General features: G+C 41.8%; 1 protein-coding gene across 1 annotated transcript; it reads left to right on the top strand.

The window, feature by feature from the left end:
- Positions 1-2,921: 2,921 nt before the first annotated feature.
- cds1 (CDP-diacylglycerol synthase (phosphatidate cytidylyltransferase) 1) lies at positions 2,922-24,406 on the top strand (the record flags this gene model as incomplete). The annotated part of the gene is made up of 13 exons (XM_079222826.1): positions 2,922-2,984; positions 12,343-12,500; positions 14,875-14,971; positions 15,076-15,173; positions 16,412-16,551; positions 18,717-18,775; positions 20,677-20,759; positions 20,993-21,080; positions 21,555-21,623; positions 21,891-22,043; positions 22,347-22,466; positions 23,255-23,358; positions 24,168-24,406. 13 exons carry the CDS (start codon positions 2,922-2,924, stop codon positions 24,304-24,306), a joined length of 1,371 nt encoding a protein of 456 aa, XP_079078952.1. The 3' UTR covers positions 24,307-24,406.
- Between the last annotated feature and the right edge of the window lie 396 nt (positions 24,407-24,802).

The following is a 24,802-nucleotide window of genomic DNA, read 5'->3' on the forward strand; positions in this document are numbered from 1 at the left end:
TTCAATAGTTGGACAATGAGAGTTTTTAATGTAAAAGTCTGTCTGTGTTTTCTTTTGTTGGTGGTTCTGTGCATTCAAATGCTGCTTTCTTTCTTTCTTTCTTTCTTTCTTTCCCCCGAGAGAACTGGTTTCTTTTAGTCTCCCACTAGTCTGCACAGAGTCCCGAACATGTAAAAGAATAGAAAACACTTTAACACCCACAGCGCCCGTGATGTTGTGATAATGATAATGATAATAATAATAATAATATGCACTCTTGTCATTGCCCTTATATCATTCTGCGTTCATGTCCTGTATTCTAGCGTGCAATCATGTCATCAAGCTGAAAAGGCCGAGTCGGCTTCTGTCAATCAAGAGTTCCTTTGCACCTTCACGTGTACAAAAAAGAGAGAGAAAGTCGAGAGGAATCGCAGGATTTTACTGAAATGCAGTTTTACGTTTGTCATTTTTAACAGAAAGATGCATTTCACAGCGGATAAATGAACTGTACAAAGTATTTATGCAATTATAACTGGTTTTAGATTTTTTTAATGATTTATTATTGCGATTTCAGCAAGTTTTGTTACTTGTTGCATGTCTATTAACACAGCTGACTTTCTGTGTCAGTGCATTGTACATGTTCTCAGCATTATTTTTTATTTTTCTTCGTTGGTTTTTGTTTTTGTTTGGGAGGCATTGTCTGATGAGTTGTGAGCCGGAGATCGTGTCCCCGACTCTGGGTGGACTTTTGTACTCTTTATGGAAAAAAACAGAACATTTAAGGACAAATGAAGAAGAAAAAAAAGAGAAAATCTTGGATTTATTTTGGTGGTCTTGTATTAGACTGCATTACTACAGTATCTGGTGTGCAATCTGTGATAGCTGAATGTTCCTTGTATATTTGTGTTCACTACATCCTACAAGAGTAAAAAAAAATCAGTAGAGTACCCTCCCCCCCCCCTTACAGAAACAAAATGTTACAATAATGCAATAGATCTGGTACTTATTCTTTTTAATTTAATTTCAATAAATAATTGCTGTTTACCACCAAAAAATAACTGACTTCTTCAATTTTCGGGCAAGTTGTCTTCGCGATGTGTCTTTTGTAAATTAAGGGGCACAAATTGTTCATTTGAGGGAAGTAAAGGAAATCTGAGTAGATCTAAAGTAGAAAAGTATAAGCGTGAGGATCACAAAGTGCAAGTGTCTGTGACGTATTTGTTTATTTTATCAAACAAATATTTCATTTTTGTGATACAAAATCCAACTAATTGGTACACTAAACTATTTCAGCTACTGTTATTTATTTTTTACAGTTTTTTACAGAATAACTGGGCTTTACGGTATTTAAACGGTATTTAACAGTTTATTATTCTGAATCTAAAATGACCTCCATACAGTTATTTCAAATTATGTTATAACTGTCTATCAGTCAATTGTTTTTGTCAAATCAGAAAGTTAAATAATAGTTTAAAAAAAACGCAGGAGTATAGTTCTTGAATGCGCCACTATTAGTTGCGCCATACATGTACACTATTAGACCTTTAAAGGGGTCAAAGTCTGATTTGTACTAGTTGTCTACTGCAGCTGATGGTCGAGCAAGCATCGATTAGACTGGAGAGAGAAAGAGAGCGAGGCCGTCTCCACCGCAGCAGCAGACCTGTGTGAATTGAGTCAGAGAAACAGACTGAGACCGGAAGTTATGGGGCTTCTACTTCAAAATAAATCTATTTTAGTGACTATTCCTTTACAATGAATGAATACTTGTACTTAAAAGTGTACTTCTTGGATTATTGGTTTATTATACTGCAGTTGTTCAACTATACATTATATATAGGAAGAATAATTAATCCCTTATTAATCCCACAGTGGGGAAATGTATTCTCTGCATTTTAACCCATCCTTAGTAATTGATGAGCAGTGGGCAGCTGTGAAGCTGTCTACTCTAAACTTCTATTCCACGACAATTCTGACGGGAATAAAGTTTTTTTTTACTCCACTACATTTATTTTACAGCTTTAGTTATTTTGCTAAATCAGATTGATAGAAAAAAAACTTCAACAAATAAATAATGATTTTATAATAGGTTAAGATAAACCATTATTCATAAGCTACACACACATACGTTCTGTAATTTCAGTATATTTAGACGCTAATACTTACTCGACTAAGTTTTTTGATGGACGACTTTTTGTTATAACAAACACTACAGTGTGGTATAAGTGCTTTGGGTAGTACTTCTCCATTAATGCATGTAGTGGAGTCAAAGTATAAAGTACATCAATTAAAAGCAAGTATCTCGAAATTACAGTTAACTAACATGCTTGAGAAAATGTATTGAGGTGAGTTACTGAGTTTCAACCAGTGATGCAGAAGAAGACGAAGAAGAGCATTTTATTCAACAACTTCTAGATTTATTTCATAATGAAACCTTTTTAACATTTAAAATTAATAATTGTTATGATTATAATTTTACAATTTGTACGTCTCCCCCTTGTACATTATATTTCTTCCATGTGATCTGTATTTATGTGTGTGTATGAATGAATGAATAAATACATGTATCCATAAATCCATACAAGCCAAAAGCTTTTACTCTGAAAGTACCCCCGCCGGAAGCTGTCTATAAAAGCTTGACTCCGGTGGGCGGAGCCGACGACCGGGACTGCGGTGATAAACAAACACACGCAGCACAGCCGTAAGTGTCTGATGCGGTGCTTCGACGGTAGCAACGGCTGACTTTCAGGGACGCTGACCTTCTTCACGGACCGAGCTTTAGAGTCAGAAACTCGGGTGTTAGAAAGCCAGGACCACACCGGAGGAAAAAACAACCAGGATTTGTTACCCCCCCTCCCCACCTTCCCTCCTTCTCCCCCTCCTTCCCTTGCTCGGACTCGGTTTATGTGACACATTAACGTCCCGGTGGAGAAAACGAGCGAAACATGACGGAGCTGAGGAAGCGAGCCGGAGGAGACCCGGACAGCACCGACAATACCAGCGACAAGGTAAACCGACCCCGTGCCGACTTCACCCCCACCTCCCCCCGCGAAACCTCCCTGAAAAAAACAAGTTAGTCCGGTTTTCGTTGTCGGTGAACCGGCCGAGCGAGCTGAGCCGTCAGTTAGTTAGCTCGCGGGGTTAATCCGAGCTGCGGCGGTCGCCGCGCGAAGACGTTATAACGGCTTCTGTGTTCGGTGCGCGAGGTTCACGTCCTCCTCGTCGTGTCCGGGAATGTCACACCATTTTTGTTTTAGTGTTTTCTTTTTTTAAACACTGACGTCATGAGATTGTCCTCATCAATGTCCGCTGAATAATTAGCTTGACATGTGGATCTGTGTGGTTTGTTTGCAGCATCAGAACAGGTGCGAGGCTTTCAGAGGCCCCGATGGATGGATGGATGTGTGTGTGTGTGTGTGTGTGTGTGTGCGTGTGCATGTATGTATGTATGTATGTATGTATGTATGTATATTTGGGAGAGGGGGGGTCCAAAAGCTGCGTTGACTTAAATGGCAGTCTCTCGAATAACAAATCAGGGATTTCAAGTGAAAGAGACAAATGGTAATATTTAAATATATATACATTATAAATTAGATTCTCACTCATCAGGAACGCCCAACTTATAATAATAATGAGCACTTTAAAAAAATCACCTTTTTTAAGTCTGCTTTTAAAACCGCTTTCCATTTTACTCATCTGTTTATAACTGTTTTATTGTTTATTTCTGTGATTTATATACTTTGCCTATACTAGGGATTACCAAATATATATATATATATATATATATATATACATATATATATATATATATATATATATATATATATATACATATATATATGTATATATATATATATATATATATATATATATATATATATGTATATATATATATATATATATATATATATATATATATATACATATATGTGTGTATATGTATATATATATATATGTATATATATATGTGTGTGTATATATATATATGTGTGTGTATATATATATATATATATATATATATATATATATATATATATACACACACACACACACACACACACACACACACACACACACACACACACACACACACATTCTATTTGTTAAACCCTAGTATAGGTCAAAGTACATAGAAAGCCAGGGCGTCACCTGAGGAAAAACAGGATTTGTTACTCCCACCCTTTCTCCCCTCTGTGTGTATATGCATGTCAAGATTTCTCAAGTAACTAGGAAGTGGGAAGTGCACTTCCTCTTTGTTTACTCGTAGTGATTGTTGTGCGATTGATTAGTTAAGCAGCCGTAATGATGGTTAATTTTAATTCTTGACACAAATCCCCTACTCGCTAGTTCTGGAGCTTTCATCCAAATCACACCGCCCTCCTCTTCGTCACTTTTATTTGCTTTGGATTAGATTAGTTTTCTTTTCAGGACTTTTGTCCACATTGGCTCAAAAGTTAAGCTTGGTGGTTCGTTCTTCACCTTGGAGAAAGTAAATCGTGTTGCTGGTTGGTTAATAATAACGCAAAATAATGTATAGGGCCCTTCCAACTAAATACCTCTCTAGACAGTTATTTCCAAACAACAGAAGATATAGAATCAATATTCCAATCTGCGGTTTTTATTGCCAATAGGTCGTCATGGCTGCTTAGCAGTTTGTTCTCTTCATCATGTGTGTTTGGATGGATGCACCCTTGATGTTTATGGACAAAGGTGAACTGTTTTGGACTATCAAAGGCCTTGTGTGCGCTTGCCACAGAGTTAACTTTAGATTTCCTTATTCCCCAGAGTCTTCCCCAGTTGGATTGTTTCAAAGGTTATAGTCCACGTGCACGGCTCCACTCACCGCGTCCTCCCACCATCACCTGTGTAACGTATGCAGGGCCGGTTGAGCAATCCCACCCGGCCCACTGATTAACTCTCGGAGAGAAGAACTCTCTGACCGACACGCCGCGTAACGCCTCTGAAACTGGGCCAAAGACAATCACACTGTTGAATTTAAGACTGCGCACCCAAAAGTCGCAGAAGGGACCTCTCTGCTTCCCGGCTGATGAAGAGTCCCTGGATTAAACGCATACAGAAGATAACGTTACGTTTGTGAATGGATATAGCTACGATTGCTAGCTAGCTAATCAAGGCAGCGGCCATGTTGGTGTTGGACAAGAGAAGAGTTCACTGAGTGGTTCCACATAAATCTAAATGTTACGATGGAAAACTTGAACTTTCTTGAAATTGCAAAATTACCTTTTTTAAATTGACAAACATAAAACAAAAATCTGAAATGAGGGTATGGCACTTGACCTCTCTGCAGAGCTTAATATCTCCTCTCTTATGTAAATCCTGGGTAATACCATAAGACGTGTTTGCAACATGATCGTCCTTCTTGTGCAACACACACAGCCAGGATCCATCCGGCTGCTGATGGACGTGGTCTGGTTTCCCACTGGAGGCTCTTGCACTAAAAACAGATTGTGTGTGTGTGTGTGTGTGTGTGTGTGTGTGTGTGTGTGTGTGTGTGTGTGTGTGCAGTTGGGTCATTATAGCACAGTGCCAAACTTCTCATTAGTGTCCCAAAGTATTTTTCCTGACCTGTCATAGTCCATTTTTGACCCTCAGCCGCCACCAGGAAGCCGTCTGGTAGAAGCATGACACGACAAATTCAGACAGTGACACAGCGCAGGTTATTTACATTTACAGAAGAGTTGACCTTTTTCTTTTTAAAGTGCATTAAGATGTTTGATCAGAAGGATCACATACCGATGTGAGTTTATTAGAGGCGGGAAGATGTGATCCTCTCAACCATGATCAGTATTGATGCTCTGTTGTGACATGTATCCATGCCGCCGTGTTTATCTCAAACTGTCTGTGAAAGTTCTTCATGAGGCAATCAAAGAATACCTGATTTTTAAATCCCTCCATTGAATGAATCCAGCGGTCAAAAAGTAGCGTCGCTCCTTGTCTGGACAAACCTTTTAATCAGTCGTGTTTCAACTCCTCTTAAGCACAAACGACACACACATCCTGACATGTTCATGGCTTGTCTTAATGGTTCCTGTGTGTGAGGTCATTATTGTCCTCTGTGATGTCTGATTCAGGTTGGCAAGTTGCCACTCGGCCACAAGACGAATGCTGCTGCTGTTTGTGGTGACTTTGCAAACTCTTTGGCAAGTAGCACAAGGAGCCACAGGAGGTCTGTCGCTCTTGAAAGCTTCTAGAGGTCTCAAGCTTAGCAGTTGAGGAAAATGATACAGCAGGATTATTGTTGTGAGTACATCCTGGTACAAAACACACACACACACACAGGCGTCGTAGCTTCAGAGAGCGACGTCATGGTCGCAACTATCTAATTGCATATCTACCATTGACAAACATCTTGTGTGTAACTCACGGCCCAGTTTGAATGGTGTGGAGAAGTTATTTGTCTGAAGGGGAGGGGCTTGTCCTCTCCATGACGATCTCAAACAACGCAGGTGAGTCATGTGCTGCCAGGCTTATACGCTGGAGTCTGGCTTTGTTTTGGCTTCCCGCTGCCAGCATCTCTGAACCTGGCAGGATGTCGCCAAACCATCGCCAAGTTAATGAACTACTTGTGAGTCCATGTGACTTCTATTTAGACGCCTATGTTGCTTTTTTATTCGATGTTGAGTGCCTTCTTTTATTTCTATTTGTTTTGACCCAAAGAACACATTCTTCTTTTGTGATTTGGACCAGATGGAGCAAACTGAGTGTGATCCACCCCGAGAAGTCACGAGAACAATGTTGTTCAGTGTGTGCTGCTGTCCACCCCCACAGTGTTGTATACGGGACATTCCTGGTCTGCATCTTTTCCCCTGAAAGCGTGAAAAAGACAGTCGGGGAGCGATACGACCTGCTGCCGTCTTTGTCACTGAGTTTGAGTCGTTCTCGGTCGGAAGCGGAGCAGACAGCGTTTCAGCAGAGATGAGTCAACTCTGAGAGTGTGTTTTAGTTTTGGAGGTTAAAAGGTCACTTTGTTGTGTCACTGCAGCAACACCACAGCAGATCATGTTCACATGAGGCCCTTTTGAGGTTCGTCGCTGACAAAGGAAGAGTGTTTTATGGGCTTGAGCGTCCCACAAACACACCGACATTTATATATATATATTCACACGTCCATGTGTGCTGTCTACTTCGCCAATATTTACTTTTGTTAATTAGTCAGCCACACACACACCATCCCCAGCACTGTGTTTGATTCTCATCTTGACCCGCCGCTCATTGTGGTCGCGCACACTGTCACCGGGACAGTGAGCGCTTTGCTGACGACTCCACACGACGGTTGACCTTGGTGGGCTGTCTGCTGGCCGGCGGCAGCCAGACGTTTAACGCTCTGCTGGTCACGGCTTCGTTCTGCGTCGTTAGGAATGTCTTTGGACAGCTCTGCATTGGGGCTCTGCGTTCGTTTATTTGGTGTTTTTTAAACTCTAGCTTTGTGAATGAAAGGTCGCTGATTCTGCGGCAACATGACCTGGTGTCATCTTGAAAATCTGCCGGTAACGACTGGATGGATTTGATTTGAAACTGAAAATGAAATGATGAGTGAAGTAGCTAAGGGAGTGGCGGCAGATAAGACGGAGTTCATGAGCTGAAGCGCAAGTGAGCGCTTTAATTATCCTGCTGAACCAGAGTTTAGTTGGTTGGCGTTAGAGAATGTGGGGTGAACTCAAGATTAATTCATTTAAATAAAGATCAAGACAATTGTCTTTAGTGTCTGCTCTTATTTGATAATACATATAACAATTTGTAATGCCTACCCACTTGCCCAGTAAAGAAACGATAATGTTAAACCCTGGCCTTCATCATACCTCAGCGTTGGCGCTGCAGTAGTGAGCCCATGTAACTCTTCTCCGCTCTTGAATTTTGCACAAAGATCGCTGCTGTTCCTGTAGTTTCCTCCCTCTCTCTCTCTCTCTCTCTCTCTCTCTCTCTCTCTCTCTCTCTCTCTCTCTCTCTCTCTCTCTCTCTCTCTCTCTCTCTCTCTCTCTCTCTCTCTCTCTCTCTCTCTCTCTTTCTCTCTCTCTCTCTCTCTCTCTCTCTCTCTCTCTCTCTCTCTCTCTCTCTCTCTCTCTCTCAATGAGTCTTCTCTGTTTGAAAATGTTGAAACACGATACTGGTGAAATGTAATAACCTCACAAAGTTGTCATTGTTTTATCTAAATGAAATGAGAGACTCAGATTTTATCGGCATGAGCCTCGAATATGGATTCAAAACCCAGTGTCGCGTTGGCGCCTAGTAGAAACTTTGGAGGAGGAGGAGGAGGAGGTACTGGGAAACATAAAACGCAGAGATCACATTAAATGTTTATCTTTTTGGTGGTATGATTTAATTTGTTTTCAGTCCAGTCAGTAGTTTACATTTGGGAGAAATTAGTTTTGCGTGTAACCCAAAACACCATAACTGTTTATGAATTATTTATGGGCTAAAAGAGTCAATAGCATTTATATTTCGTGTTGTTTTTTCCCATTCATCAAAACAGACATTGTTGTTTATAGCATTTAGCATTTATTAAACATTGTGTAAACAAGCTTCGCAATAGTGTTTGCTTTCAATTCAAACCGGATTTATCTTCTTTGGTTTATAGAGTATGATTTATATTCTGTTTTCATACGTATTCTCATTATTATCCAGCCAAAATCGTCTTCATTGACAGTTTTTTGATAAATTTTTATAAATGTTTCAAGACATCTTAGAGCAAGAGCAACATGAAAAGCCAAAGTACATGTTGTACTACCTCATTGTGTGTGTGTGTGTGTGTGTGTGTGTGTGTGTGTGTGTGTGTGTGTGTGTGTGTGTGTGTGTGTGTGTGTGTGTGTGTGTGTGTGTGTGTATGAATATGGCCGTGTTTGACTGCTTAGCATAACTTGGATTGTTATCGCACACATTTGCAGGAGTGTTTGATGTGTTTGTCTGAGAAGTATTTACACAGCGGTTGACATACTTTCCTTTTATCAAAAGATTAACAGTGTTTGACAGTTTAATGCACAATCTTGAGCACATCAAGCCTTAATACCGTTGTCGTGCTGCATGTCCCAATGCATTTGTGCGTATGAAGTAATGTGCTGAATGTTGCAGAAACAAGCGAGAAGTGTTTCTTCTCCAGCAGCCGAGTTGTCAGAGAATATCTTCTGCTGGTTAACACTGAGGTGATTCTATACCTGCACACACCGGCCAACCGCCTCCAAGCATGCTGGTGTTTGTTGCATCGGGTTGGTTGGTACAAGCGCTTCAGACCCTTGTGATTTATACATGAACACCAATACACAGCCCTGCAGTCTGTACTTCAGTGTAGCCCATTAGTCGTCAGCATTCTTAATGTCAGTGCTTCTATTTCTGATTTTGTTGCATCTTTGTTACTTCAGTCAGGTCAACAAAATATAAGAAAAATGTCTTGAAATTGCTTGTTTGGTCTGACGGCCCAAAAACAAAACAATTCACTTAAAAATGATATGAAACTGAGAAAATGAGTCGCAACCAAAGCGTTGATTCATCAAATCAACTCGTGACAAAGGGGAATAAAGCCAAGCGGGCTCTAAAAGTCCCTTTCACGTGGGCATGAGGAGAGAAAGATAAATAGATTATTAAGCTAAAATGTCTGGTTCCATCTCGACTTCATTACACAAACGTATAGTTTAGTTTGTTCGTAAAGATAAGGACCGAATGCGTTCCATCTTTCTTTCTTTTTATGACGATCCGAATAGAAACGGGTGTTCAGGTGATTTTGATGTGTCAATTGTCTGGTAAATTCAGCATTATCTTGTGTCTGGAGTTTATTTAGTGTCTTGATTATTTCAAAAGAAAGCTGCGAGACCACTGGTCCGTCTCACTTTAGCTTTGCACCGTTTCCTCATTAAAACCCCGAGTAGAAAATCTTCAACTGCACCTCTTCCCTCCTGAGCTCCAACACCAACCCAGGTGACCCTCCTCGGCCTCGACCCCAGCGCTTCAGCTTCTTCCCCCCGGCTAATTACGACGTCTGTCCGAGAGCCAGACACCTTCTTTCTGTTTCTGAAAGGAAAAGCTCTCTGATCTCAACCCCGATGCTCCCACTGACTGTATTTAGCAACGTCCGAGTGAAAGCAGCCATGAAAGGGAAGAAAAAAAAGAAGAGAGGAACTGTCCGGGAGCATCAGCGAGCCTCTCAAGTGCAAAAAGGGGAACTTAATCTCCCGAGTGTGAGCTCAGTTTAAAAAATAGCCTCTTTTGGGCAGAAAAAGAAAAGCGTGTCCTCCGCTCGCTGCTTTGTTACACGAGAGATGCTCGCAGGTGTTAACTCACGGACTAAAGTGTCTGGCTTAATTTCTAGGATGCCACTTTGCTTACATATTGATGATGTCAGAGTGTCTGAGGCCTGGTCTGAACGAGCATCCTGTTCTCTACGTTTGGGCCTTCTATCCCCCACATTTAGCTCACTGTGGTCGTTTTACTCATACAGCCGATCATAAAGTTATTTATTTTATATAGCGCATTCATTCTTTCTATCTTTGGGCCAGAAACCTTCTATCCCGATATAGTTTAATATCATATCTCTTATCACGATGGAGCATGTTTCCTGGTAATCCAGTAAATAAGTAGTCTATAATATGATATAACCACGTGGTTTTGTATGGATTAAATACTTGACAAATTGAGTTTTTTCTCAGTTAATAAAGAGCTCAAAACAGTTGGATTTTCACTGAGCTTGTTGTCAGTTTAGACGACATGATTGTGTCTCACGATATCTCAATAAATGATTTAATCAGTATGATTCCTTTATAAAAGATTATAATTGATCGTATTGAATCATCACCCAGCTCTTTTAAACTCGTAATCAATTTTTAGATCTGCGCTGGTCAATCCCATTTTTGTTGTCTTTTACGTTTTGTAATCTGATGCATGTGCTGACTTCTCATTATGAGGACCTTGTTTGCTGTAAACTGTGAAACACTGCAGCTTCTGTAAGTTTTTTTTTAGGTAAAACAAAGAGGTGAAACGTACCAAACATTGTCCTTTTAATGTTCTTCATTTGAGGTCATTCATTTTAAGTGAAACCATTTGCCGTAATGAATGTGACTAAATCAGATGGTGAATTCTGCACCTACTGATGATGAACAGGTGTGCGTGGTCGACAGAACAGAAGCAGCGTCCGTGCGTCTGCTGCTGGGTCTAAATCCAGATTAAAGATTCATTAACAGCAATAAGACGTTAGCCTCCCGGGCAGCAGACTGCTCACCTGCAGACGCCAGGTGTAGCCTTTCAGCTCAGTCACGCTCACACACTAATCCTCCAGCTTCAGGATTTAGTTTGGTTTTAATGTATAGAAGTTATATTTCAGTGCAGGTCACTAAATGAACATGATGAAGGCAACAGAATACGTACTAGAAGGACCTCACCGGTAGCAATGTAGCAAAGGAATGTGTCTCTTAATTATGAACGCATTGTGTAAGCGGCAAAGTGACAATACAAAGGACTTAAAGGGAAGAAATTCATGCAATTGAAGCTAAATGCAGCTACATTTTTTTTTAAATCCCCAAGAACTGCCTTTTTTGTCATATTTCATGCTGTGGTCTTATTTTTTTTTAAAGTAAGAACTAGTAGTGTTAATAGTTATCAACACTTTTCTTTTCTACGGGGTGATCACTGTCCATTTTCTTAAAATGTCTCTTATGTTCATTAAATGTAAAATGTTATAATAGTTGGATCGAATGTGAAAGTGATGGGTGCCTGAGTTTTTAAAGAAATTAGCTTACTAAAGGTTGTAGCTCATATTATATAAAGGCTAAAAAAATATATTTTTCCACCGTTATAAGCGAGTCATTATGAGCCTCTTCTTTCCTCAACCACTGTCTCTGTGCTTCCTCTCTGACTCCACGAGTCAGCTGATGATACAGAATCACGTCAGCCCTGTAAATATATAATATCATTTCATGCTTGGGTGTGGAATGATACGCCTTTTTGTTATAAACGGCAAATCCTACTACGCTTTTTTTATTTACATTTTAAAATGTTTGTGATATTTTTTTATTTTTTATGTTCTTATAGACTTTATTAAAAGGGATATTGATTAACTGTCAGTTACGTCTGCCGTGGTTTTTGACCAATGAAAATATGTTTTGAGTCTGAACCAGTGCTCCTCCACACTTGATGGCAGATCCACGTGAATCCCAGTCAGACTGGGAAGACGCCAGTTCTGAAGACTCCTGTGCTCAGCTTAGACTGTACTCTATTTGACTTCCTCAACATGAACTTGTCATTTGCATCTCGGGAGCGCTCCCCGTCTTCGTCAATTCTTTTCTTTACCTGTGTGTCACGTGAACGCTCACTATCTTAAGCCAGTATTTGAATATCCCTCTGTGTGTGTGTGTGTCCTGACAGGAGGCCGATGGCGATGACAGGCTGGGCCTGCAAGGCGAAGTGGAGGGAGATTGCGACGGCGACTCCAAAGCAGACGCTCCAGATGTTCCCCTCTCCACAGCAGACACAGACAACACTCCACAGTACCTGAATAAGGCTCTGCAGGGCCTGCCGCCCAGGTACACACACACACACACACACACACACTCATGAGCGCACTGTGCGTTTGATTCTGCTCCTCTGTTGTGTGGCACGATCAAGGATCTATTAATACTAGTCCAGGTTTAGTTAGTTTAGTAAGATGGATGCAAGACAGAAAAAACAAATTAACTTCGGCCCCTCTGTTTAACTTCAACTCATGGTGTTCAGAAGATGAAACCAGGAGCCCAAATAAGAGTAAAAGTGTGATTTGTATTTCTGAGATCACACTTTAAGCAGGCTACCGTGCTCCAGTTCCTGGCTTCACAGGATGTAGAACATGCAGGTCAGACTGACTCTCTGTACCTTGACCTAAATAAGCATCTTGCTGTAGCGAGCATGTTTCCCCCGCCGTCTCTCGTGAGATGACCCCGACAGAGTGAGCGGTCGTCTCTCCCCTGTGCGCGTGGGTTAAGTGGACCGGAGAATAGATCCCGCAGAGATGTCTGAACACGCTCCATGCGCCGCTGCAGCGCAGGAAACGTAGTTGCGAGGCCAGTTAGGGTTCGACCCCACAACGATCATGTGTCACGATAAACGGTGACACAGTTGTATGTCGTTTGTGGTAAAACTCGCTTGTAGGTTTTAAGACAAATCAGCCGGTGAGGCCAGAACAATCCAGTTGAGTAAAGTGTGACTCAATGTCAAGTTCTGGGAAGAAAAAAAAAAAAAAAAGGTGTGCTAGCAGCCTGTTCTGTCAAGTGTTGTTGGTTTTCTGCTAGGATGTGGTGTGATGCTTTGTTCTTAACCAAGCAGCATGCAAAAAACATGGTGTGTCTTTGACGGCTTGTTGTAGCTTTAATTTAAGAAAACTTGCAGTGGTACTATTCGTTCTTGGAACGTGGAGCGGCTTCTTGCCGGCAGTTGGGGAATTTTCTTTTCGGCAGCACCTGAAACGCAAGTGAACGAGGGGCGGAGGGCGTGACCAATAAGTCACAGGACTTAAAGGCTCACAAGGAGGGAAGCGCTAATCCTGAGTGTCGTCTCTGTGCTGCAGAGACACAAGGATGAACCGACTGCAGGGAGGAGGGGTAGTAGAGGTGAGCAGCAGCATGACACAGCAGAGCGGGATGGAGGTGAAGAGAGGAGGAAGAGTGAGTGATGGTGTGATGATCAGAGAGCCCGCCGTGCTGAGAGGAAACAACAACAGCAGCTGCTGCCGCCTTGTTTTTTTTCATGATGCTGCTGTTTCTCTTCTCCATTCATGCAGCAGGCTCTCTGCCATGTTTGGCTGCGTTTAGCCGTTTCCTCTTCTTTTGTTTCGCTCTCGGGCGGTTTTCCTCCCAGCGGCAGCAGCGGCACCGTACGACGACAAACGAGGCCTCAGTCCACATATGCTGCCGCGCTCGTGTCACAGGTGTACTGGTAGAACTATCTGTCGTTGGGGAGAGAGGTTTAAGTACAAGTGAGCCTCATCTCGGATTCACGGATCATTTATTGTCATTGTGCAACACGGGGATGCACGACGAAAAACTGCAGTTGTAGCACATTTGCGACACTTTTTTTTTTACATATTATTTTTTTATTTACACCCGCTGTTCGCTTCTCCTGAAGTCTTATTTCTTTTCCTCTACGAAGGTCGTTTCAGAAGGTCGTCCGAATCGGAGTGCACCCAGATTATGCACCGTTTAACGGCATTTGTCTGCTCTGAGGTTGATATGTAACAAAAAAATCATAATAACACACTCGCTGGATAATTTATATATAAAAGTCTATGTGAAACAATTTTAAAATATATATTCTATTTATCCTCAGTCTGAAATAGGAGTCCACATTCAGTTACAAACTGGTATTTGTGCATAGTGTCAGTATTTTTCGACTGGTGAAGTAAAATCAGTAAAGACGTCGTCACTTTCATGAAAAAAATGTTTATTTAATAAAAACAAATTTACAATTTTGTTCACAGATTTGTAATTATGAAAAAAAAAAAGATTGAGGGGGATCGGCTTCTCAGGTTTAGAACATGTGCGTTAGACCCTTTAGATAGGGCCCTTAGTCATACTAATGATTGTAGACATCTGAAGGCTAAATATCGGTCGTTTTGGTTCTAAAAGCGGTGACTGCATAATGACTTCTCTCCTGACTGCCGTTGAGAAACGCTTCAACCACAGTCGTTATGCTTCCTCTCATCAACCGTCTCTTTCACCCCACGAGTCGGCTGATTATAAATATGCATGTCAGCCCTGCATATTCAAAAACACGGCTTTAATGTTGAATCTTAGAACTGGAAACAGTGAATCGTACAGCTGTGTCGTGTTTTTTCGCTCCATCTCCCTTCGATTGAGAACTCAAAAGAAGTATAAATGAATGTAATGAAATATGCATGTGATGTTGACGAGTGTCCGTTCTCTGCAGATGGAAGAACTACTGGATACGAGGGGTTCTGTCTTTAGCCATGATTTCCGGCTTCTTCCTCATCATCTACATGGGACCCGTCACTCTAATATTGGTGGTAAGTTTGATGATTTGCTACTGCAGCCGTCGCGCGTCAAACATTTTGAAGCACTGACTCTCTTTCTTGTCCTATTTCTGCTCCGCTGCCGCCGCCTGACGTAGGTCATGACCGTCCAAATCAAGTGCTTCCAGGAAATCATCACCATCGGCTACAGAGTGTACCACTCCTACGAGCTGCCCTGGTTCAGGACGCTGAGCTGGTGAGCAGAATGTTGATTTCACAGCAGATGATCTCAAAATGGATTAAGAACGGAGACTGGTTCACCCTTTAAAAAAAAATGGTTTTAAAGGAAACCTTTTACCAAGTTTTTGTATCTACAATGCTGGTATTTTATGCAGAAGAACCGCGTTTTAACTTCGCTCCACGTGGCCGGCACCCGGAGCTCACACAGCTCAAAAGCTGCTGGTCAAATTACAGATCCACGATCTGCAGTGTTTCTCACTCGGGACTGTTCCAGGAAGGTTAGGTCTATATTCATTCCGAGCCATCTTTAATGGCGTAATGATATGTAAAGCCATTTAAAAAGCCAGAGACGGGCAAACTTTCTCCTTTTTAAAGGTGGCACTTTGTCATCGCTTCTGGCAGCCGCACTCCATTTAACGCTCCCGGTCCTCTGGCAAAACGCTGACTCAGGCCAGCTTCATCTGCAGGTATTTGTTCTGAATATGAGTTTGCCTCTATTTCTGTGAGAGAGAAACACACACACGCACACACACACGCACAGTATGTGACGGCAGCAGGAGCAAAGATCACTGTCTTGTTGGAAGCAGATGAAGACTTATTGAAACTTTATCTTGGGCCTTTAGCCATTACACACACACACACACACACACACACACAGGAGGTCAATGTACAGCGAACATTCAACACACATCCAACACACGCACAGAAATCCGACCAAAGTGCACAAATGTGCACACGGAGGATTCAGGTACGCACTCTGAGAAAACAAACTAGAACCACGTCGGGTTCTTCGGCTCGCCCCCGTACGGAGAACCCTTTTTGTTTTTCCTAAAAGACGCTTTTAGAAAGGTTTCCACCTGGAACACGTGATGATCTACTCCTTCCTTTTTTACCTTTTCACAATAAAAGTCCTGGACAGAAACGCTGTGTAAATGTTTACCTGAGGGAACTCTCAAATTCTCTCTGAGCATTTCACTTCAGAGGAAACTCCATAAAGTATCTTGCACTAGCTTAAAGCTGACGCAACAGTTTACCTCAGACAGACGATGCTACTAGTATTTAGCGGTTTGGTGTAGTTTACATGTCGCACCCCGGTTTGTAAAGGTCTTTACTGAAGCAAATGGATTCTCCTGAGCCCTTCAGGAGCAAAACAAACTGTCTGAACTCTTATTTCTGAGAGGGTGACACTTTTCGTTCCTGAGGTAGAAAATGACAGATAAGAAAATCTAATGCCTTCTGTTTCTATTGCCTCAGGTACTTCCTGATTTGCGTCAACTACTTCTTCTATGGGGAAACTGTTGCGGATTACTTTGGGGCTCTGGTGCAGAGGGAGGAGCCTCTGCAGTTCCTGGCTCGCTACCACCGCTTCATCTCCTTCGCCTTGTACCTCGCAGGTGGGTCTCGCCTTCACGGCCATAAAAACAGTACCGCAGTATGTGGACACACACACACGCACACACACGCTCTCTGACCCCTCTGCTTCCTCTCACGTTTTCTTCATAGATTGCGCCAGACACAAATCTCATTACTGGGGAGAAAATGGAACAAAAGGAAAAAACAAAGACCTCAGGGAGAGTTTCAGTCTAAACTCAGGAGCTTACGAACTGATTAACAACGAAATGAGCTCATCTGCTCTTTTCCTTTCGGGCCTCATAGCCGTTTATTACGCTGGTGACCTGATGGCCGGATGTGCCATAAAACCATAAAGCTGTGGCTTTATCAAGAGACTCGGTGGACTAATGATTCGCATACTGTGTCAAAACAAGAGGACATGAATATGAATGTTTCTTCTAATAATGCAATGAATCATATCAGTGTCTTTATAGACTACGTATATTTGACACTGCTGCTGAATAGATTTATTGGTCTCTTTAAATGTAATCCATTCATGTCAGTACAGAATGAGAGATTTTAGATCCTAGATCCCGTTTCCCTGAGGCTCCGTCACTCTGGGTGCTAAATGTAGGTTTTTGTGCAAGTTTAAAGTGGCGCCCACTGATTTTTAGCTCATCGCACACAGATTTATTGGTATCGGTTAGATATGGTTAGAAATTCTAAATTGCAGGACCGAAACGCCAAACGCATGAGTGAGGTGGTTCAGGCACGTTGTAGTTCAGTGCAGCGAAGGACTCGAGAGCAGAAGAAGAGTCGGACTAGAATCTGTTTTTAAAAGTTCTATTTGGTTTATTACAGGCAGTAAAGACTTTGCATTCTCCTCAGTCAATTGGCTTTTCTCAGCTCGACATATTAATAACTTTATTTATATTGCACCTTTTTAAGAACACAGTTTACAGAGCTTTGACAGCCAAAGCAGCAATAAAACAGCAGAACGCTCCACAGTGAGGCCCAAGCAAAGCAAAACAAACCGGGATGGAAATGTAACGCCTGATAAAACGGTACAATAAAACCTACTGACGCGAACAAACTAAGAAATTATAATAACAACAATAGTCAAATAAAAGCGGTAAAAAGACAACATCACATAAAAGCCTGGCTGTAAAAATAAGGGCTTTTAAGAAGTGATTTAAAGGAGATTGTGATTCTGGGAGCAGCTCCAGGCATGAAAGCAGCCTTTAAGGTGGAAGATAAATCTACACTCCCATTGGAGGAGAAGTGAACCACATGACTACAACTAGGAGTCACTGTTTGACCGCTTTGCATCTTTTGTTCATATAACAGACAAATAATGAAGATTCTTATCTTATCAAAATGTTTGCGTATCCGGCGTTAATCAGATTATTTTAATCTCAAATATCAATAAATGAGACGCACCATAATGTGAACTGTTTGACAAACTCAAAACAAGTTTCCGCAAACTGATTTTCATACTGTGAGGGTCTGGAAGTTAGAAAAAAATAACTTGTTTAAAAGTAATATTAAGTTCAAACAAAAGTAAAATGATTTCGTATTAAAAGTTTTTTATGAAAAATCTGCTAATCAGCGTCATCAGGGCGGTTTGGGTGTGGTTTATGTAAACAACATTTTAACTTTTATGAGTAAAAATCTGAAAAAGAAACACAAATGTAGAAGTCTCGAATGTGAAATAACCAAAAATCTCCTGTCGCTCATCATACACAGCTGATTTGAGGGGGGAGACTTCAGTGTTTGTGTTGCAAAATGATCCAAAGTAAGGAGCATATTTCTGGTTCTTCTCGCTGCTGCTGTGACAGTAAGTTCCCCTGTGGGACGATGAATAGAGGTTCTGTGTCGTCTGAACACAGTTCCTCCTCAGTGTCGCTGACACTCAGTCGACCCAGTCAGCTGCAGTTCTCAGCCCAGAGGACGTTCTGATCCGAACCGCATCTCCTCAGTCTGGTGGCGGGAACGCTCCTCTGACGGCAAGCCTCAGAGCAAACTGTACGAAATAAAAACATTTAAAAACTAAATTGCCAACAATAAAGCCCCCAGATGTGTGTGAAACAGAATAGTGAGTTGTCCAGTCCCAGGCATGCTGCACACATCTCCGCAGTGTTCAGTACACAATGTGTCATAGACGTGATTCATAGTATTTATCTGCCGTATACATCGTTTAACTGACAGCATGTTGTCTCTTTCACAGGTTTCTGCATGTTTGTGCTGAGTTTAGTGAAGAAACATTACCGCCTGCAGTTTTATATGGTGTGTATCAGCCAAGTAATCCTCCTCCTCTTCCTCTTCCTGCTCCTCTTCCTCCTCTAAACTTCCTGTCCATCTCTTTCAACTGCTTCTCACTTCCAGAAATGTCCGTCTGAGAACATTTCTTTTTTAAACTCATCTTTTGATCTGATGCTGCCATCCACTCACTTGAATATAACTAATATAATATCCATGATCCTGGATATTTATTTATGTATTTATTTAATCTCACATCACTGTAGAAACGTTCAACTCTCGGCCTGATGTTTAAAAATGGGCCTTTAAAACACAGACGGCTGCAATGGAATGAATTTCTGCCGTTGTTTTGCACTTTTAGTCGCTTTATTTAATTTAATCCCAAACTAATTTCATCAGTAATTTAAATAATTAAGTAATTATTTTTAATTATTATCATTATTTGGGATGTCTTGACTCTTTAATTTGCAGACAAACATATGTGAAGTGCTTTGAAATATGACATGAGTGCAGACACCTTTTTAGACATTTCCATGTCAGCTTTTTATTTACATTATCATAAACCCAAAAGTTAAAAAGTATTGTTATAATATAGTGATGGTGTAACGAACTAATTAATCTGTGATCCGTATGTGAACAACAGAATAAGCGCACTGCTAATGGCGAGCATACAGAGGTTCAATTCGGTCCATTATGATGCATTCAGGGTCTATTCAGTGAAAATTAGTATTAGGCAAAGGTAAATTATAATGTCGTCATAATCTGGTCAAATGTAGTTTTTGGAGAGACACTTTAATAAAACTTGTTTTATGGCCATGTTTTTGCTGCAATAAAAAAAGTGACATTAGAGATGAATTATTACCTTTTCTTAAGACTAACTAAGCATTTTATACTAAATCATTAAACTACTAATTCCAATAATGTATTTATTATTATTTATTTAATATATAGGTATTTAAAAAATACCTATATATTATAGGTATTTTTGTTTGTTTTATTTCATTTGTTTTTTTTATTTTCAATAAAAGTATTTTTTTGCTTTTTCTCATTTTGAATTGTGTGTTTTTACACATATAACCAACATAGATTTAAATGTATATACAGTTAATCTGACGTCGGAGCAGTTTAAATAATTTTTCAGGACTGTTGGGGGTAAAAACATATAATCTGGAACCTTGTGGACCGTCTTCTATAACAAAGCTAAACAACAAAAAGGATCTATTTCTGCCGATATTCCTCAACAATCTGCAATCGGTAAAAAAAAAGGCAACGGGGGCGTTTCTAAAAGCTATTACATTATAATATCGTAATATGGCAGAAGACCTTTTCTCAGCTGCAATACTCGTGTTAGTGTTTCTTTAAACGTTATTTCGTTGCATGCAATTTCACAAAATTGTTTTTTTATCAATTATTTTCTCTTTCATTTTCTCGCCTGCTCTTCTCACACCGTCACCCATTTACTTTGTCCCTGTCATCCACCCCGTCTGTCTACCCGTCTGTCTGTTGTCTGCCGGCCGGTCTGTCTGTCTACCCGTCTGTCTGTTGTCTGTCTGTTGTCTGTCTGTTGTCTGCCGGCCGGTCTGTCTGTCTACCCGTCTGTCTGTTGTCTGTCTGTTGTCTACCCGTCTGTCTACCCATCTGTCTCTCTGCCCGCCTGTCTGTCTGTTGTCTGTCTGCCGTCTCTCTGTCTGTCTGCCCATCTGTCTCTCTGCCCGCCCGTCTGTCTGTTGTCTGTCTCTCTGTCTGCCCATCTGTCTCTCTGTCTGCCCGTCTGCCCGTCTGTCTGTCTGTCTGTCTGTCGTTCGTATGGTTTCCACTGTCCTGGCTCCTGAGCTGCGCGGCTACATTCCAGTGCAGTGACAGAGTGTGTGTGTGTGTGTGTGTGTGTGTGTGTGTGTGTGTGTGTGTGTGTGTGTGTGTCGTTGCAGTTTGCTTGGACCCATGTGACTCTGCTGATCGTGGTGACCCAATCGCACCTCGTCATCCAGAACCTGTTTGAAGGAATGATCTGGTGAGCTCTTGTGTTGTGGAGGAATGCAACAGGGAGGGACACAAAGCTACAGTGAATATCTAAATCCCTGGTCACATGTCCAAATAAAGCACATTCTGTTCTATTTGGTATTGTTTTCCTGCTACAGTTGTAGTGATCAATCCACACATTTCTCAGATTTTTAATTGATTGATAATTAATTTCACTTTCCCCCATCGCCTCTTAACATTCTGCAAATTCCTTTTTTTTCCCAGGTTCATTGTCCCAATCTCCATCGTCATCTGCAATGACATCATGGCCTACCTGTTTGGCTTCTTCTTTGGGAGGACCCCACTGATCAAGGTGAGTCAGCTGTTCTCGTTTTAGGGATCTGATTTACCTTCAGTGGCTTTATAATCACCATTTATTTTTTATCATTAATAAGGTCTTGATTATTTATCACGATATTCCGTAGATTTTTAATGACAGAATATTTTTTAATTGTGCCTAAATATTTGAAATGGCCCCGTTTTTACTTCCCTGTTGTGCAGCGTCCAACGACTAAAAAAACAAAATGAGACCGGTCCTTATTCACAGAGCAACTGTAAACCAACAGATCGCTGCTCTCGCTTATTATTTTACTCCTGGAAGTTAAACTCTATGAAGTGAAATATAAATATTTTAAATTAATGTGCAAAAGAGAATATTGACACACAAGCTATTCAGCAAATCGTCAGAGCCCAAAGAGGTTTATTTAACATCACATGTGTTTGGTGGTGAGGCTGATGTCATGGCGATATGAAAGACGGCCTCTGTTCCTGTCTCTAAACCTTCCAGCTCTCACCCAAGAAGACCTGGGAGGGCTTCATCGGAGGTTTCTTCGCCACCGTGGTCTTCGGCTTCATCGTAAGTCCACTTTGTTTGCTTTCCACTCACATGGTCCCGCTTTTTTATTTTTTCCCAAAAACAGAATAACGTTTTATCTGCGTAATACTCACAGTCACATGGTCTCCAGCTTCCCTTTCAACAAGGAGTGTTTTTGTTTATTTTGCGTTTAATCCCATTGCAGCGTCTCTACATTTACTGACCGCTTTCACATCAATATTCCACGTTCGTTAGCGTTTAACCGGCGTGAATGCTCTCTGCTTCCTGTGTTTCCGGCGGACCCGTCAGCTGGCCTACCTCCTGTCTCAGTTCCAGAACTTTGTGTGTCCCGTGGGCTTCAACAGCGAGACCAACAGGTTCACCGTCGAGTGCGAGCCGTCGGAGCTCTTCGTGATGCAGGAGTACACGCTTCCTGCTGTGGTGCAGAACACTCTGGCATGGGTGAGACTTTTTTTATTAAAGGAAATAAATGTTTGCGCATCAACTAAGACCATTTTGAAATATAATAGAATGGATGTTCTGAATTTAAGATTTAAGTATTGTTAAAAAAATACAGTATTTGGAAATGTCATGCCATTAAAAACTTTTAAAGGGGTGCGGGTGACCTCACTGACTGACTATGGAGGTTATTCTCCTCAGTCTGTGTTTTCACTACAGTAAAATTCCAGTCTGCTGCAGCATCGTATCCGGATAGAGAGTCATTGATAACTTGTTGGTTGATGTTTCTGCTCGTCTCTCTGACAGAAAACGGTGACCCTGTACCCGTTCCAGATCCACAGCATCTTCCTCTCGTCCTTCGGGTCTCTCATCGGGCCTTTTGGCGGCTTCTTTGCCAGCGGCTTCAAGCGGGCCTTCAAAATCAAAGTAAGAATCTGACCCCTGTTTTTAGTCTCGTTTCCCAGCTTACCGTGTTGGCCTCAAGCGGTTTGGTGAAGGAAGACAGTGGCAGAAACTGGTTGGGCCACTTCAACTGTGAACAGATTTCCCTTAAAGTGACAGGAAGTCGCATCTCCACCTAGTGACGCCGCATGAGTTCGACGCTCGTACTTCGATAACCACGTAGAGTTCTGGTGCCGTGACCCGAGTTCTGGTGCCGTGACATAAGTTCTGGTGCCGTGACATAAGTTCTGGTGCCGTGACATAAGTTCTGGTGCCGTGACTTGAGTTCTGGTGACTTGAGTTCTGGTGACATGAGTTCTGGTGCCGTGACTTGAGTTCTGGTGTCGTGACATGAGTTCTGGTGACCCGAGTTCTGGTGCCGTGACTTGAGTTCTGGTGCCGTGAGTTGAGTTCTGGTGCCGTGACATGAGTTCTGGTGCCGTGACATGAGTTCTGGTGCCGTGACCCGAGTTCTGGTGCCGTGACTTGAGTTCTGGTGACATGAGTTCTGGTGCCGTGACTTGAGTTCTGGTGCCGTGACTTGAGTTCTGGTGACATAAGTTCTGGTGCCGTGACTTGAGTTCTGGTGTCGTGACATGAGTTCTGGTGACCCGAGTTCTGGTGCCGTGACTTGAGTTCTGGTGACTTGAGTTCTGGTGCCGTGACTTGAGTTCTGGTGACATGAGTTCTGGTGACATAAGTTCTGGTGCCGTGACTTGAGTTCTGGTGACATGAGTTCTGGTGTCGTGACCCCTGGTCTCCGTCTCCTGCAGGACTTTGCCAACACCATCCCCGGCCACGGCGGCATCATGGATCGGTTCGACTGTCAGTACCTGATGGCCACCTTCACGCACGTCTACATCGCCAGCTTCATCAGGTGAGAAGGCGGAGCCTCATATCCAGTTCCTCAGTCATTTCAAATGGAAATGCACCGATGGCCGTTTTCTCAGCCGATTCCAATATTTTAAATGTCTCGATACGTTTTTTTACGTCTTTTCTGAAAACTGTAATTGAAAACTTTTCTTTCATGGAAAATTGAAATTCAACAATATATTGACGATTACAAAGCTTAACTGTTCCCCAAAACTTCACCAAGTTACAGGACTTTTTCTCACTCTTAGGAATGAATTGCAGTATATTCCACTTTTGTTTATTTGTTTATATATATATATATATATATATATATATATATATATATATTTATGATAATGATACATTAAGTAGGGATATAATGTGTGTATGCATGTATATATATTCTTTGTTTCTAGATTATCAAAGTCAGCTTTATTGTACATTTATCAACATACTCAACAACATTTCTCAAACCTACAGAGGAATTGAAAAAAACATTTCTCTTTTGTTCAACAAATAATAAAGTGCAAGTAGATATATTTTTATTTAACATTGAGACAACATATATATATTAAGAAAAACTATAATTCTGTATCATTTGTGGTCGTAAAATGAAGCAGCTCCAGGTTGTGGGATTCTCTCTCCTCGCGTGTCTCACAGAATTATAGTTCTGTGGTCTCATGAGCTTGTTCTGTTGTGTTTTAGGGGACTGAACCCCATCTCATGAGCTTGTTCTGTTGTGTTTTAGGGGACCGAACCCCATCTCATGAGCTTGTTCTGTTGTGTTTTAGGGGACTGAACCCCATCTCATGAGCTTGTTCTGTTGTGTTTTAGGGGACCGAACCCCAGCAAAGTTCTGCAGCAGCTGCTGCTGCTTAATCCCGCTCAGCAGCTCGGCATCTTCCACACGCTGCACTCCCACCTGAGAGAGCGGGGCATGCTGCCCCCTGCTGCCGCCGCCCCGGCTGAATGAAGAGGCTGCCGACTGGAGAGGGAGGGAGAGAGTGTGTGTCTGTGTGTGTGATTTGTGTAAGCATGTACACGCACACACACACACACACACACACGCATACTCAAAGTATGGCCCGTGTGTATGGCGCCGGCTCTTCATTCGACTTCCAACCAGCTCAAGATCTCCGGACTACGCGGAAGAACCTGGTAGTAACACACAAATATAAAAAAAAAAAAAAAAAACACAATACAGACAACAACAAAACATGGCGGCTTCGTTGCTTTCTACTCGGACCAGCACGTAAACTCAACACGCTTCCTGAGCCAGCGGGCCGTCCTGCAGGCCGACAGACTGAAGAGGTATCGGACTCTGGAGCGTGCGGCCGTCTCGGCGCAGGCGGCCGATGTGCCGTTTCCTCTCGTGGACGGCGAACATTGCACTGACTTTAGCTGAACAAGCGTTTTTTTTAAAGAAGCTTTTAGCAGCAGGATATGGGGCCCAAAGTGTTGCGCAAGAG

Source organism: Taurulus bubalis (assembly GCF_910589615.1).
Source record: "Taurulus bubalis genome assembly, chromosome: 8".
NCBI classification, from domain to species: Eukaryota; Metazoa; Chordata; class Actinopteri; order Perciformes; family Cottidae; genus Taurulus; species Taurulus bubalis.